The following is a 16,783-nucleotide window of genomic DNA, read 5'->3' on the forward strand; positions in this document are numbered from 1 at the left end:
AAGGAAGGAAGGAAGGAAGGAAGGAAGGAAGGAAGGAAGGAAGGAAGGAAGGAAGAGTTGGCGTGCCTTGATCTAGAAACAGTACTGATGCCAATCTTGTGTTGAAGTGTTACTGAATAGGAAGATTCAAGTAATAAAATAATAAACCAGGTTGGTAGGAAACTAGTGTAAGCATGTTCTTGTATTTTAATTAGGCTTTGACTGTGTTTCAATAAATCTTTATATGGAGTGTATACCACTCCCAAGGAGATAGAATAAAATAGAAAAATGAACAATCCATAATGACCCATTTTTAAAAAGTTGGTTTATTAAGTGTTATACACATTTTTAAGATGAAATAAATATTTCTTTGATTTTAATAACTTTTTCTATCTCCCTTTCTAATTATACTTGAGTGTATTCCCCAGAAAGCACAGTTTTGCCTGTGGCGAGGCATGATCATCCTGGAAGATGCAGAAGATACTTAATGTTTTCAGCTGTCACTGGAATTCAGTTTGGTTTGTTGTGTGCTATATTTTCCTTGCTTATGTGATCAGACTTTCTTGCTCTGTGTGGCTCACTCTGTTGTCTTGACGTACCCACCCCATGGCATTCTGCTCTTCCTGAACTGTATTTTCTCAGAGAAGAGGTTAGAAGTTTCCTCTTCCTTGGACTCATCAACGGTAGTGAAGGAAATCACAGCGTGTCTTTTGTATCCAGGAGAAATAAACTTTTAAGATTATTTGGCATGAGGAAGATGGCTTAGGAAATGTTACTTTTAAGAAATATTTCCTTGTCCTTCTTTAGTGGCTTCCCTCAAATACAGGATGAGAATAAATCATCTAATGACATTTGAAAGTGTTATTCTTATAAATTATAAAGGAAATAATAGTTCTTCAAATGACTTACAGTCACCCTCTGTCATTTAATAATTAAAAAAACAGTCATAGAGCTCAGCTCAGGTTACATGCTCAGTTTGGTAATACTGACACACATTGCATAGGGGTAGTTTTCCTGTCCATTTAAAGAAGGAACTGACTCCCTCCATGCCCCATCAGCACAGGGAGCCCATTGCTCCTTGGATGGCTACTGGTCATAAAGTGCTTGTGGAGATTACCTCTCTCAGACTCCAGCATGTGGTGCTAAGGCATTAAAGACTGGGAAGGGATTTGTGTCTTTTCTGGGCTCCCACACAATCATTCCACTCTCTGACAGTGTACAGCCCAGTTTTGCGCTACCTCTCCCAGTTACCATCCTGATCTCCACCTCCTGACTAGACTCTTACTCCTCCTTGCCAGGCCCCAGCCTAGTGCCTAGCCTGGTAAGGAGCTAATCCCCCCCAGGCACAGGTACTAGGCTTCATCAACATATAAAGGATTGTCCAAAGGGTTGTGGAGGGACGATGAGTGTTGTCTTACTGTGAGCATAGCAAATAAACCTTTTGTCTGATCTCTCTTAAAAGATACTTGCGTTACTGTGCACGGGAACTCTTGATATTAACTGGAAGCAAATTAAGTTATTTTTACCCAAGTTGCTTCTATTTTTCCCATGAAAATAATTTGTAAATAATATCCCTGAGGTTCAGGCTGGATATTAGGAACAACTTCTTCTCAGAAAGAGTGGTGAGGCACTGGCACAGGCTGCCCAGGGAGGTGGTGGAGTCATCGTCCCTGGAGGTGTTCAAGAACTGTGGGAATGTGGCACTGAGGGATACAGTTAGCAGGTGTGGTGGGGGTGGATTGATGGACTTGGTGATCTTGGAGGTCTGTTCCAACCTTAATGATTCTATGATTCTACAAAGTGTAAGGACCTGCTACTGAACATTACAAGATGAAGGACATCTATTCCTGCGTGAACCTGCTGCATGAAACCTGTAATTTTACTAGTGCATCTTTAAAGCATTGTCTAAAATGCATGTCCTATCCCTACATATTACATTTGCTTTGGCTAGCATGCCACTGGGCAGTAGTAACGCTTTCTACTAAAGCACATGCCATGTGTGCACAAAAGTGTTGGCTCCACACTTGAACAGCAGCTGTAGTTAGGTGACTGATGTGTTTTGAAATGCCCTTGCTTTATCATAGCTGAACCTGAGCTCAAATAATTCTTTAAAACTCTTTTCCAACATCCAGTGATGCTCTGGTAACTCAAACACTTGCCCCCTGCTGCTTTGGTTATTTTGGTCAAAACAACACCGGTCATTTTAATTTCAGTTCAAGAGTGGTGAGATTTAGATATACTCTTCATTGACCTAATCCAAGCCCAAGTGAAATATTTCAAACTGAAACAAGAATGACTAGAATGACTTTCAGTCTGGAGAAGAGGAGGCTCAGGGGGGAATGGGCTGCCCAGGGAGGTGTTTGAGTCACCCTCCCTGGAGGTGTTCAAGAAACATTTAGATATAGCGTTGAGAGACTTGGTCTAGTGGGGTTATTGGTGGTAGGTGGATGGTTGGACTAGGTGATCTTGTAGGTCTTTTCCAACCTAGCTAATTCTATGATTCTATTCTATGATTCTGGAGTGGAATGTTCCCCCATTTGAGCAGATCAGCCTAATTTCTTGCAAGTTTTTTGGAGGGCTGGGTGTGCATCCTATTGAGGTAGCCTCAGGCACTAGTGTGGGCTTCAAAGGACAATCAAGTACCATGAGAAACAGGGATGGCACCAGAGCCTGGACAAGTGGGACGTGAAGCAGTCCCGTGGGGACAGAGAGGTGCTCACCTGCTCTTGGTTAATGACAAACAGGGCACAGGTAGGTGGCTGGCACTGCACTCCTCTCAGCAATATGCTAACCATGGAACAACAGCTCCTATGTACCACAGAAAGGTAACACAACATGTGGTTTCCAAAAGCCATGTTTCTTTCTTTCCCTTATGAGTCCAGTATGTGTTTCGGCAAGAAGAAATTGTAATTTGATTTCTCATTTACTACAGTGAGACATTTTCTCACAGAAGAAAACTTTTCTGGATTTTTACCCTAAAATCATTACTTGTCACTTTTTGTTGCTTACTCACAATTCATGTATGTAATAGCTTGCAAACTAACTTACAAAAAAAAACAGATAGAAGAAATTTATATGCTTTTTTTAATATCGTTTCCAGTTTTCTCTGAATGTAGCTTAATCTGTGTACGTCCGTATTTGTCCTCTTATCTTGCACATTTGTGCTCTCTGTTCTTTCTTGTCTTTGCCTTTTTAAAGCACATTTGAAATGGAACATGGAGAAGAACACTGTACAGCAGCTTTTTTGATTGATAAATCAATGTAGTTAGCCTTCTAAAAAAACTTCTGGAAAAATGTCCCCTTTAAATTAAATGTGCAATGAAAATATTGAGTTCTCATAAATGTTTTGATCAACTCTGAATAATATTTATACTATTATGAAAATACATCAACAATGTATTGGTCCTCACTTAGGCTTCATTGCAGAGCTCACGAGTGAGGACAATAAGGTCCTTCACTACAAGAAAAATACTGACAACAAGTATAACCCTAAGATGTAGAATTTTAAAGTGTTGGGCTTTCTATCTACTTAGGTGGAATTAATAAAGCACTTCCCTAAAATATTTCCTTTCTTTGATCACCTTTCCTATCTGGATTATGATAAGCAATGAACTTGTGTCTTCCTCTCTCTATTGCCAGAAGAATACTGCTTTGGGGTTTCTTCTTCTCCTCCAAAAATTCATTCTACTGCTGTTTTTCTGGACTTTTCTCTGTCTTCTCAAGGTCTGCTTGTGCATTTTCCAGGGTTTTTGCTTGAATTAGTTGGAGGCATACAGTAAACAAAATTAGCCAGGTTTCTACAAATGGATGGTTGTTCACCAACTGCTTCCTGCTTGCATAAGTGTGTGCAGCAGGTAATGTGTGGTGTCATTAGTCCCATTTAGCTGCACGTATGGCTGGGAGGGCATGTTTGCGTTTCATTTGAACAGATATGATTAGCTGTTCTCAGAACTCGTCTGCAGTAACACTGAAAATGTGTCATGCGCTATTACCCAAGCAAATGTAATGCCCCCAAAATAAACATGCCCCAATGGTTTGCAGGCAGTAATTGAAGGAAAAACAGGTGTTTCCCATATTCTTTGTGATTGCCTACACATGGGGCTTTTATATTATACTTCAGTTACTTTGGAGCGCCGGCTTCTGCAGAAAAAGAAATAGCATTACCAAAAAAGAGTGGGTTTCAAGAGTCTTCTTTGGTCTACAGCCAAATTAAATAGAAGCAATGCACCCCTCTTTAGCATTTAAATAATTAAACCACACCAGCTACCACCAGCTACCACTTCAGCCATCAAACTGTGTTTCCAGCAATTCTCATTTTAAAGTGTGGTACTGTGTGTAACTTACTGTGTTAAAACCAAGTGCAATGCAAAATGCCATTTAAATGTTGTCACCCCCTCAAGTTGGAGCTTTCAAAGAGAACCAGTAAAATAACATCAACATCTTCTAACAGATTGCTTTTACACTGTGCAGCCTGAAGTTTCATCTTGCAGAAACAGTGAGCTCCCGATAGCTGCTAAAATTGGTGATATTGCAGTGTTACCAGCAGGCATGATTTTATGAGATGCAGGTAGAAATGTCAGTGGCCACTTTCTATGACACACGTTTTACAGTGGGTTGTTCTTCTTGATGAATGCACCTGGATGAGAGACAGAAGGAGGAAGCAGGAAGGAGGAGTTGCTTCTTTCTGCCAGCTGGTCAGGGTGAAATTCAGAGGTATGCTGCAGATCTGGCGCTGTCCAGTGACAGCCTGCAAAGCCGCTCACACATGATGGAAGCCTATAATGCACTGAGTACTCAAAACACTTAAAACTGAGTTGATCACTGATCCTTGTGCACTGAGCTCTTCCCTGACAGCAAGTGTCCCTGCACTTGCACCCCGATTTCTTTCAGCACAGAGCTTGCAGTGGGCAGGCCTCTGTTCCAGCTGTCAGTCACGGTGCGCTCCCAAGCATGGAGCTCTGGTCTCATCTCTCACTGTCAATTTAGCAGCAGAATGCAGAGAAGCAGTAACACATCCAGGATGTACTCCTTCTATTTTCAAGCATTACTATATTGATGGCTTACTGTTGAACTTACATGTAGAACTTCCAATATTTTAGCCTAGTTATGCTTACATACTGCAAGAAAGCTCTGCGGGTGAACAAAAAATCACAGAATCCCAGACTGGCTCAGGATGGCAGGGCCTCTGGGTATATCAGGTCCAAACCCAGCTCCAGCAGGAACACCCAGAGCAGGGTGCCCAGGCCATGTCCAGGAGATCTCCATGGAAGGGACTGCACAGCCTGTCTGGGTCCCAGTGCCAGTGCTCTGTTACCCGCATGGCAATAAAAAAGTGCTGCCTGATGGTTGGAGGGAGCCTCCTGCGTTTCAGTTTGTGCCCAGTGCCTCTGGTCCTGGCACAGGGCATTACTGACAAGAGCCTGGCTCTGTCCTCTGTGCACCCTCCCCTCAGGTATTTATGAGCCTCTCCTCCAGGCAGAATGTCACAGCTCTCTGGAACCTTTCTCACAGGAGACGTGCTCTACTCCCTTTATCATCTTGGTTATCCTACACTGGACTCTCTCCAGTACATCCATGTCTGCTTTCTACTTGGGAACCCAGAATAGGACACAGTACTCCAGGTGATAGCGCTGTACTCACCAAACTGAGCAGAGGATTACCTTCCTTGACCTGCTGGCAATACTTTGCCTTCTGCAGCCAAGGACACCATCAGCCTTCTCTGCTGGAAGGACACATTTCTGGCTCATACTCAGCTTGGTGTCCACCAGGATGCCCTGGTCATTTTCTTCCAGGCTGCGTTCCAGCTGGGTGGCTCCCAGCATGTCTTGGTGTTTAGTTTCATTCTGAAAAATCAAATAGGTCAGCTTTAGGAAGTGACATCAGAGATGAATTTGCTCTCTGGCAAATGTGATTACATAACTCCATTGTTCATTTAAAAAAAATCTTTCAAAATATGAAAATGATAAAATGTCGGAGTTTCCCTGAAACATCAAGATTATTTCTGCAGAAAAATAAATGTGTTTTACCTGACTTTGTTTTTCATAGAATCATAGAATCATTAATGCTGGAAGAGACCTCTAAGAGCACCAAGTCCAACCATCAGCTGATCCCCACCATGCCCACAGACCACGTCCCTCAGTGCCACATCCACAAGTTTCTTGAACACCTCCAGGGATGGTGACTGCACCACCTCCCTGGACAGCCTGTGCCACTGCATCACTGCTCTTTCTGAGAAGAAATTGTTCCTAATATCCAGCCTGATCTGTTCCTTTTTATCTTTGCTTTTTCCCTGTTCATCTCCCTAAGACAATTGATCGTCTTCTACAAGGTGCACAAAAATAAAGGAATACAACTTTATTTCTTTTAAGTTTCATTTGAGTGACAGCCTTCTCTCTTCATGAATCTCAGGGTTTCGTGCTTGTGCTTCCTACCTTATAATCAATATCTTTCTTTGAATACCAGCTGCCATTCAGAGGTGATGAAGCTTCGGAGCTTTCCAGCCTTTCCTCATCCGGCAGAACAGCATCTGCATTGCTCTGTCTGATCTCACGCAGAAATGTGGCAGGATGGATTTGTTGCCGGTGTGAATGTGGTGAACCCAGCAGCGCCAGCTAGAGCAGAGAGCAAACCCCAGCCACTGCTCCCGTTCCTGGCCCCTGCTCCCCAGGTACCCAGCAGAGCCTTCTGACCAGCGCACACTGAAGCAAACAGGAGCAGGTGTTGTGAATGATGCTGCAGCAGCTAAGCAGCAAGTCAATCATAGTATCATCGAGGTTGGAAAAAACTACTAAGATCATCTAGTCCAACCATCAGCCTATCCCTACCACGGCCACTAACCATGTTCCTCAGCGCCAGTCTTCATGCTCAAATGTGAGCTACCATGTGTAAGTATTTTAGCCCTACTAACAATCAGAAAATAGGACTTTTTGTGGAAGAACTTGGCTCCTCAAAGCTGGTCTGTCTCCCTTTCTCATGGACATTTTTTGAAGGATCAGAAATCTGAGTGTGAACGTACAGCTAGAGCTTGAAATCATACAAGCCTCTTGAGAAGGAAGAGGAAAGAAAACCCCTGAAGACATGCACACAAGAACAATTAAGCTCCTAGAAATAGCGTCTGTATAGTGGCTGTATCATGTAATAGTATAATGGGGGTAACGTTACAGGATGTGTGAGGACATGTCCAATATCATCTTCTTCCAGATGCTCAGGAGCCAAACATAAACAGCTCTTCCAAATACCCCTGAGGTAGGTGCCCTGCATGGGAGGAATCCTGAACAACAAGTGATTCTCACTCTGCGATCACATATTAAAAATAAAACCAAGCGTTTCTTTGCTAACATTTCCCCATGAGAGGAAAATAAATCCTTACCAGAAGCTGGCTCATTTAGTTCTGTCTGGAAAACCAAGTTAAATGTAAGGCATACTGTAGAAATAATCTTTTTATAATTGTTCTTGTGTCTGAGTTTGCGCTCAGGCAGAATACCACAGGGTGCACTAGGGGCTACGTGTATCTTCCACAGATAAACAACTAACCTGAAGTGCTCGTGGAGCATGAAACAATTACTGTTGGCTCCACCTGAGGCTGCTGAGCAAGCTGTTCCTCTCATTGTGCTATTATTAGATGGGAGCAGAGAGGGTTGGACAGCAGCGCTCATTAATGGATAGGACAGCCAAGTCTGCAGAGCACATGGCTCATTTTCTGTCAGAGCTCAGACCCCTGTGCACACCTAACTTGAGGCCTGAACAAAATGATTTTGCCATGAATAAAGCACAATGAAATGAATTAAGAATTTGGAAAAGAGAATGGAGATTTTCAAGACAGTCTTAGGGATGAGTATTGTGAATATAAATCATCACCATACTGATAAGTGGCTTTAATTTCATTTCTGTATACAGATGTTTCCATGTAGTTGCAGAGTATCAAACATATAGTTGAAGCCAATGTGCAATAGCAGTGATGAGAATTGAGAGGTGAAAAGTCCTCTATGTTCTGAGTAGAACAGTACCAATAAAATCAGGAAAAAGCCTGAGCGGACCCAGAGATAGTTTGACAGGAAGAGCATACTTAAAAGCAGCCTCAGGAACACAGTACAAAAAGTGGAGCAGAGGGATTTATAGGGCATCTGTCCAGGAAGGTAAGGAAAATACATTTTTGGCAGTAAGCACTGAGAAAATCTTGCGGTGAATACAATAAATTGAACTGAACAGAAAACACATCCAGTCCCTGGCTTGACTTTGACAAACCATGGGCTGCCCTTACAGCGCTGCAGAAAGCAAGTGCTGCTGAATGTCAGGATGGTGTAGCATCATTTTCTTTATTGACATTCCGTATTGACATCTAGTGATATCGGTGCTTTGGTGTACTCACTACAGACACACCCTTCCCAACTCGGACTCCCATTCTGTTCTGCTCCGCGGGCGCAATGCCCACGCTCCACCCGCAGTGTTCACGAGGAGGGGCCCTCTCGAGGCTCTCAGCCCGCGCCCACCGCACCTGCCGGAAAGCCAGCCTGTTCAAACTGCCTTGTTTTCACTCCGTTTCGCATTTATGTTTTCCATCACCTTCCTATTCTAAAAGCCAGCGAGGAGCTGGGTAGGTGTACCTGCCACACTACCGCAAGCAGCGTTAAAGCTCTGGCATTCAAGTGTCCAGTTTAAAAGTTGAACAGAAGTTAAATTCAGCCCCCGTTCAGCAGTCCCATTTCAGGGTGAGGACATTTGGCACCCCGCCAGACTGAGCAGCAGCGCCAATTCACGCCGCATCCCCATGGGGGCTGGAAGCAGCGATGCGCATCGCTCAGCCCGGCAGTCCCGGGTCGGGAGCTCCATTCAAGCGCACGTTCCATTCTCCCGGTTCTTGCGGGGATTCGAGCGCAGCGCCTCCCGACCCTCCCGGGGCCACTCCGCCGCGGGCTCCGCACGCACCACGGCAACGGGCTCAGCCTCCCCCCCCCTCCCCCGGGCGGCCCAGGGGCGTCGCCCCCGCCGCCCGTCTGAGCGCCCGCCCCGTGGGGAATCACCACCCCGCTCGGGGGCCAGGTACACTTGACGTCAGGATGGCTGTCGTCGTTTTGACGTGTAAACACTCATTTCCATTCCGGCACCGGAGGGTCTGGGAGCCGCGCAGCCCCGGGCAGTCGCACCGAGCTGAGCCGCGCTGAGCTGTGCCGCGCCGCACCGCGCCGCGCCAAGCCCAGCCGAGCCGAGCCGAGCCGAGCCGGGCAGCGCTCGCCTAGCAACGCCGTCCCGCCGCCCCCCAGCCATGGACGGGCCCCGCCGAGCCGGCCGGTGCGCGGCCCTGGCGCTGCTGGCCGCCTGCTGCCTGGCCCGCGGCGGCGGCGCCGAGCGGCAGTTCCTCAATGAGTGGGCGGCCGAGGTCCCGGCGGGCCCCGACGCCGCCAGAGCCATCGCGGAGGAGCTAGACTACGACCTCGTGGGGCAGGTAGGGGCAGGCGGCGGGTCGGGGAGCCCTGCGGCTGCCCTCCAGCCGGTGTCCGCGGGGCTCGGGGATGTTGCGGGCACCGTCCCTGCGAGCGGCCCGGGGGCTCCGGGCGGGAGGGCGCTCGGTCCCCCGGCTCCCCACCCCGCCCTGGGGCGCCGTCGCGGGGCCGCTCTCCCGCAGGCCCTCCCGGCGCTTTTTCGGGATGCCGTGACGTCAGCGTTGTCAGGGATGAGTAACCGCCCGTGGGTGACAGCTCCGTCCCTCCTCCGGCCGGTGTCCGGGGCAGGTCGCGCCGATAGCGCCCCTTCGGCGGGTGCCGGAGCGGCGCGGGTCCTGGAGCTGCACGCAGCTCTTGCGCCTGAGCCGCGGGAAGGGGCGGCCCCGCGAAGTGCCGCGGATGAAACTGTTCTCCTGTGGGAGCGCGGCTGTACCTGTCTGTCTGTCCGTCAGCCAGTCACTCTGTTGGTCGGTCGATCAGTCTGTCGGTCCGCCTGTCGGCTGGTCTGTCAGTTTGTCGGTCAGTCAGTCAGCCTGTCTGCAGCCAGGCTGTCAGTCTGTCATTCAGTGTCTGTCAGCCGCTCTGTCAGTCGTTCTGTCAGTAAGTCTGTCTTATCAGTCATTCAGTCTGTCTGTGGTGGTGCTGGTCACTACTGCAGGAGCAGCACTGCTGTACTGACCGATCTACTACTAATGAGTGCAACTTCGTTAGAGTAAATGAAACTATTCCCCCATACCTTCTGTGGTAAGGCTGTGACAAGCACTAAGTGCTTGAGGAGTGTTTTAATTCAGATTAACACAGCTAAAGGCTGCTTCCTTGCCCTTTCAGGCACAAAGCAGTTCTGTTGGTTGTGAGTATCGGTATGTGTTGCTGTAAGGAAACACCATTCTGGAGTGAAGGTGCACCTCTGTCTTGCAGATTGGGTCACTCAAAAATCATTACCTGTTCAGACATAGGAGCCATCCACGGCGGTCCCGGAGAAGTGCCGTTCACATCACCAAGAGGCTTTCTGATGACGAGCGGGTGAGTATTGCATCCCTTCTTTTCCTCTGTCTGTTCCAGCAGCGTATTGCTGCTGCCTAATGAGGTCACTGGCAGACCTTTCTCACTTTGCAAGTCTGATGCATTCAGCATTCGCCTTGTGTTGAATAATACTTATTCTGTTATTAACGAGCAGAGTCTGATCCTCTTGACACATTTTTTGTACGTGCTTTCCAGATGCGGATTTCAGATACGCAGCACTGCAGAGGTTTGGAATCTCAGTTCTGTTGCTGATGAAACTATGAATGAGGAACCACAGAGTTTAATGTAAAAATCTGTAGATGCAAACAGGCCATGCCTGTGCAATTGCTATGGAAATTAGATTTGATTTAATGTGATTGAATATTGAGGGAAAAAAAAGGAATTGCTAGATCCATAGACTATACCTAAGGCATGACCCATAGAGCAGGCTCCCCATTTCTTTGCCTGTACTTAAGAGAGAAGCTCCCTTGCTTGTAAACATAGTGAGGAAGTACGGTGGGTAACACATTTAAGGAACAGAGCAGGATGCTGTCAAACAGTATCAGACACATATCAGAACAATGACATTTGAATTTCAAATCAGCTTTATTGCAGCAGTGGTCCAAAATGTCAAGTATCTCCACTGTGAGCATTTTGTGTCATGTAAGGACAAATCACTTGAGGGCAAGTAACTGGTTATGTGAGTGAAGTTTTTGGATGCAAATGTCACCTAGGAGAAAAGATTTTGTGAAGAATTGAGGGAGGGGGCGAGGCAGCGTATTTGTTTTGTGTGTTCTGGTTCAGAGCTGTTCCATTCCTGTCTACCTCCTTTCAAACACTGGTATAACAGTTAAAGTCTTCTAGGTGAAATATTCTAAATTGGGAATGTGCAAAGCCATAGTTCAGTATAAGCAATCATCAATAAAGTTTATGTGTTCTAATTTTTACCGACTGCCCCAAGCTGCTGGAGTTCAGGAAGTGTTTTGATTAAGGCTCTCTCAGATGCAGTACTTAAATTTTGGGTGTGCTGTGTGGAGCCAGGGGTTGGACTCGATGATCCCTGTGGGTCCCTTCCCAGTTGAGATATTCTGTTTGTTTTTTGGGATTTATACAACAAATGCGTCTGCTATGCAGGATAATATGACTCTGTTTAATATACCAAATTCTAATGTCATAAGCAGAGTGGAAGCAATTGCATTATGTACTTTACTGCCAAACATTGCTGTAGACTTACATACCTAGAGCTCAAAAATGGCTTCACAGTGCTGCAGGTGATTTGCTAAATTTCTTCCAATTTCCCTTTTATTTACCATCTAGTATGCAAATTAACTATGTGAATGAATGAGGTATAATTATGTCATTATGTAATTATATAAACACAAAGTAAGCATGCAATGCTGTGTAGTTATATGCGGACCTTTCCTCTGAAGAGCAACAGCCCATTAAAAAGAGTTAAATTCCTTCTTAAAAAAGGGAGGGAGAGAGAAGACAATCCTGCTTTTCTTTGTGTAGTACCTTTGTGATTCTTACAGCACATTAAGACTGAAAGTTGGGGGGCAAATCTTGCCTCTACCCTGCAAATTTATCTGCTATGGGTGTCCCAGAGATTGTTGTAGAACAGGTGATGGCACTGAATGTTTCAAAAGGATACAGTTATTTGGTTCACTCACTTCTAGCAGTAAGGACCTGGATCTCAATCATTTTCACTGCTTTACATACCAGTGAGTGGAGATCTGGCAGATGACCGTCCACTCTTGCAATGGATGGATAGCCTGAACCTTGCTCAGCTGCTGAGTGACAAACGTTTGGCTTGTTTGTCAGACATATGTGCTTGGTAGTTCCAGCTCATTTCTCTCAGAGCAGTTGTCCACATCAAAAACAGCGAGCATGGAAGCTGTCAATTCTTAATTACTGTTGGGTAATGAAGAGGCCAAGCCTTGCTGTGGGCATGGAGAAGAGATAAAGGTAACTGTTGTAACCTGGGCACAAGCACACACAGCCCTGCGTATCGGTAAAGCAGTTTAGAATGCTTACCCTTGCACTGGCATATTCGTCTTCTGTGACTAACAGTGCTTTTTAGGGGTTTTAGCTCTAAATATATAGCAGAGGGAACAGCATTAGCTTTCAGTATACGTGTCTGGTGTAGCTTCTGTTTTTAATGGTTTATGTTCTTGCAGTGAATTCTCATTAAGTTCTCCTAAAAAAAAAAAAAAAAGTTTTTAAATCAACTCAGTACATATCCTTATTATAATGGTTTCCAACTCACTCTTGTTATACTCAGATATGGTGATAAATGTAAGGACCATAAAGTCACGGAATGACAGCAGACAAAAATGCTGAAATCTATTCAGAAGTTTAAAGCAAAAGGTTTAGATCCAAAGCAGTCTCCACCTGAGGCTCACAGCAGGACCTTGCCAGTCTCCTGAACGTGAGCTTGCTTTGCTTGTTTGGAAATTGGGATGGAAAGCATCGCCTCAGTCTGTGTCAGAGTGACTGTCCACATGCTAGCAGTGGGTAACATTTATTCCCATTTCCAAAAGGAGCACATGACAGAGATGGCTGTCAGAGTGGTTTGAACTGGATTTAGTAATGCGTTGAAAGGAGCAAGATTGAGAAACATTTTTAAAGTGTAGCCCTGTGACTTAGAGAATGCTGTGTTTATGTGCAAATGCTACGCACTGTGTAAAGTGTCATCAATGTAAAGATGCATTAGCTAAACACACTGAAATGTTTTGGCTCACAACTGCATTAAGAGGACTTATGCCAGTGATGAAATTAGTCCAATATTCGTAGTTTACTAACTGATCATGCCTCAAAACACCAATGGGAAGGAGACTTGAAGGTCCAGCTGGGCTACAAGCAACACTGTAGATATGACTGCTAGACTAAAGCCTGAGATAATCTTTCATCTTTTCTTTGAACTCCTACTACTAGTCGATGATAGGCATTAGAATGAAGGTAGGATAAAGCAGCAGGCTGTAGATCTGCTTTTTTTTATAACTACTGCTGCTTAAATAACCTTCTCACTGTACTACACATTTGATATAAAAGCCTGCTTTGTTTGGCATTCACAGGGGCTCGACTGCTACCTTGTACTTAATGATTTTAATTGCATTGCACGGTGATTTCATGATGTCCCCTTGCCTATAGTACACTGTACTACAAAATAAATCATCCTCCTCTCTGCATCAGACGTTGCTTTTTGCATTAGGCATCAGTATTATTCTGTGTGAGGAAGCCCCTTATCCTCTAGGCTAAGATAGTCCCCATGTATATGGCTTACTTCTCACATTTATATGAATAACCGCAGGTGTCATGGGCAGAGCAGCAATATGAAAAAAAGCGAACTAAGCGTGCCGCTGTGACGGACTCAGCAGAGAATCTCTTCAACGATCCCATGTGGAATCAGCAGTGGTACCTGGTAAGAATTTACCTTGTTGTGGAATTGGGGGTGACGAATTTCAGTTCTGCTATCATCTGTACTATTTTATTAGTATCAGAGCGAGGTTTTGATAATAGAACACAATATATTAGCTAAAATCAACCTTTGTTATAGCTTAAAAATGTTTGTTGTCAGCATGTAAGAATTCCTTTATCATGTCTGAAGCTGGCTGCATATTTCTTCATTAAAATTGATAGTGTGAAGAGCACACTCCAGAAGAAAACAAAAGCGTACGCAGTGATATTACAGGCACTTTGAACTTCTTGGTCTAGGATGAAAGTAGAAGAGATTCTGTATGGCTCATGTGTTCAGAGCCTCAAGGAAAAGAAGTTCTCTGACCTCTCTGGCTTGAATGTGACAAGTCAGAAATACAGTTAATCACTTATATTTTGTTCAATTTCTTTTGAGAGTCTGTATTTCCACAAGGCATCTCACTGTAGCTTCAGTCTAGATGCCAGTGTTTTCACTCTGAATGGGGATGGGTTAAAAGGTTTGTAGCAGGAAAGATGTTCAAAGTGCAAACACAGCCCAAGTGACTGGAAGTACTTTATTTTCTTCAATTCAGCTTGGAGAAACCTGACCAAACTCTAGGCTGTTTGCACAGCGCTTTGCCCTCTCTTCCTTTTGAGCTAGAAAAAGTAAATTATAAAACACACAGCATAAAATATTTCCTTGAAAATTACCTCAGACTTCTTTTCAACATGGAAAATGGTTATCTTTAAGAATTCTACTTTTCTTTGAAGCTGAGAATGTGTTTGCTTGTTTGCCTACTTCCAATAGGAAGCAGGAAGTATCCAAGATGTCTGTATTGGACAAACGCACCAACACACACTGAGTTCAAAAAATCTTTTTTGGTGAAAAAAGCAATGTCCTGCTCTTTAAGAGACATAGTTCCACTTTCCACCTTCCTGTGATTTTCACTCCTTTTCCCTCCAGTTTACCCATATGAGAAAGGGAAACTATGATGCTTACCCTTGTTTGCAGTACACACTGATTTTTTCTGACTAACTGCATAAATGCTTCAAATAGTTTCTTCCAAAATGCTATCTTTGCCTTGTAGTAAATAACTTATTATCTGATTTAATGGCAACAGTTTTTAACTTCTATTCTGCATGTCTTCACCCATCACCAGGAAAAAAAATGTTTTTTGTTGGGTTCTAGGGAACAAAACTTGAAACCTCAAAAATTGCCTGAACAGCAGCAGTCAGAAAAGAAAGTAAAAAGTGAAAGAATTGCCCTAACATATTTCTTCTTCTGAGGCTCATATTTTGTCCAGTATTTGCTTGGAAACAAAGACATTAAAAACCTGTGATCAACTAAGTTAGTATGCACAGAAAAACACGAAGTGCTGGTTTTTTTGTCTCTGTTTTTATAGTGTAATAAGCAAAGCTTCTAAATTCGATGTATGCACTGCACATTTACTGTTAGAGAGGAAAAATGACTTGCTTAGGAGATACTCTTCTGAGAACTTGCTGCAGAAAGGAAAGCTCTAGATGATTCACGCTTCCAGCTGATTTACCACCGGAACAGTAATGAGGGTAGTAAACAGAAAGTTGTGATTCAGCACGGTTGTTCCTAGCCAAACAACTGCCTTAATTGTTTTAGCCATTAATTATTCTGCTCTGGCTAACTTGAACGTCAAAGGAGAAAATACATTTGGAGAAAATACAGCTTACTGTGCTGTGGGCTACTTACTGACTTGTCTTCTCATCAGGGGAAAAGAATAATTAGTAGCTCCGATTATTAACTTAGCTTTCCAAGGTTCATGGCTACGTCTCTACCATTCCTATCTTTCTGTTGCCTACCTCTAATAAATAGAAGGTGCTTTTTATTCAGAGATGGAAGCTCCAGGTGACAGAGGAAATCTTTTGGTGCTACGGGCATTTGAACAAATTAATTTTTGTTTTATTTTTTCAAAGTTTGAACAAAATATTCAAATTCAGACTGGAATGGTTTGAAGAACCTTTAGAATATGTCTTTGGATCTGTGTGCTGTAAGTGGATGCAAATATTGACACATTTATAATCCATTCTGTTCCTCAGCAAGATACAAGAATAACTCCATCTCTTCCCAAACTGGATCTCCACGTTATTCCTGTGTGGCAAAAAGGGATTACAGGCAAGGGTGTTGTCATCACAGTACTAGATGATGGCTTGGAGTGGAATCACACTGACATCTATGCTAACTATGTAAGTTTGGGCATTAGATTGCTATGGAATAAGTTAACTAATTGTAAATTTGATATGCAAACACTCTTCTCCATCTTGCTGTGTTTCTGTAAGGCAGCTCCTACATTACAGAGACTGAAATATTTGCCTCAGGCATATTTTGGAGCCTGGTCTGTGTCACAGGAAGTTGAATGTTATTTCACAAAGGTAGCTTCTTTTTCCTCAGTGGATTTAGTTGTGTACATGTTTGTATACAGTGGTTTAATGCTGAATTATTAAAGCTCCATGAAAAATTTATGGAATTGTTAGTGTTCATCAAATTCTATGCACTTGATTGCTGTCAACATGAAACACACCAAGTAAATAAATACAGGCTCTAGAACCCATTTTGTTATGCATTTAAAAATCTATTTCCTAGTTGTCCCAATTAATTCTGTTCTTTTAAATGCAGGATCCAAGGGCAAGTTACGATTTCAATGACAATGACCATGATCCGTTTCCTAGATATGACCCAACAAATGAAAACAAGTGAGTAGTCTCCCATTCATGTGAAGAGAGCAAAACAGTGCACTAGTACTTTGTGTGTTACAACATGCAAATGTGGAAGTATCTATGAACCCTATTACAGTTATATATGAAAGGAAAATTTGTGCCACAGGATCAGAGAATGGTTGAGGTTGGAAGGAATCTGGATCAATTTGGTCCAAGCTCTGCTCTGTCAGGTACCCTTTGAGACAGTTGCCCAGGACTGT

The 16,783-nt window shown here is 44.0% G+C and overlaps 1 protein-coding gene across 1 annotated transcript in view; it reads left to right on the forward strand.

Annotated features, from left to right (window-relative positions):
- Positions 9,227-16,783, forward strand: part of PCSK1 (proprotein convertase subtilisin/kexin type 1) — a 31,210-nt gene continuing 23,653 nt past the window's right edge. Inside the window, exons 1-5 of the mRNA XM_021381391.1 lie at positions 9,227-9,421; positions 10,338-10,442; positions 13,732-13,842; positions 15,906-16,052; positions 16,483-16,559. Of these exons, the coding sequence (XP_021237066.1) occupies positions 9,242-9,421; positions 10,338-10,442; positions 13,732-13,842; positions 15,906-16,052; positions 16,483-16,559 (620 nt within the window). The 5' untranslated portion in view covers positions 9,227-9,241. The remainder of the gene's footprint in view (positions 9,422-10,337; positions 10,443-13,731; positions 13,843-15,905; positions 16,053-16,482; positions 16,560-16,783) is intronic.

Source organism: Numida meleagris, chromosome Z (genome assembly GCF_002078875.1).
Source record: "Numida meleagris isolate 19003 breed g44 Domestic line chromosome Z, NumMel1.0, whole genome shotgun sequence".
NCBI classification, from domain to species: Eukaryota; Metazoa; Chordata; class Aves; order Galliformes; family Numididae; genus Numida; species Numida meleagris.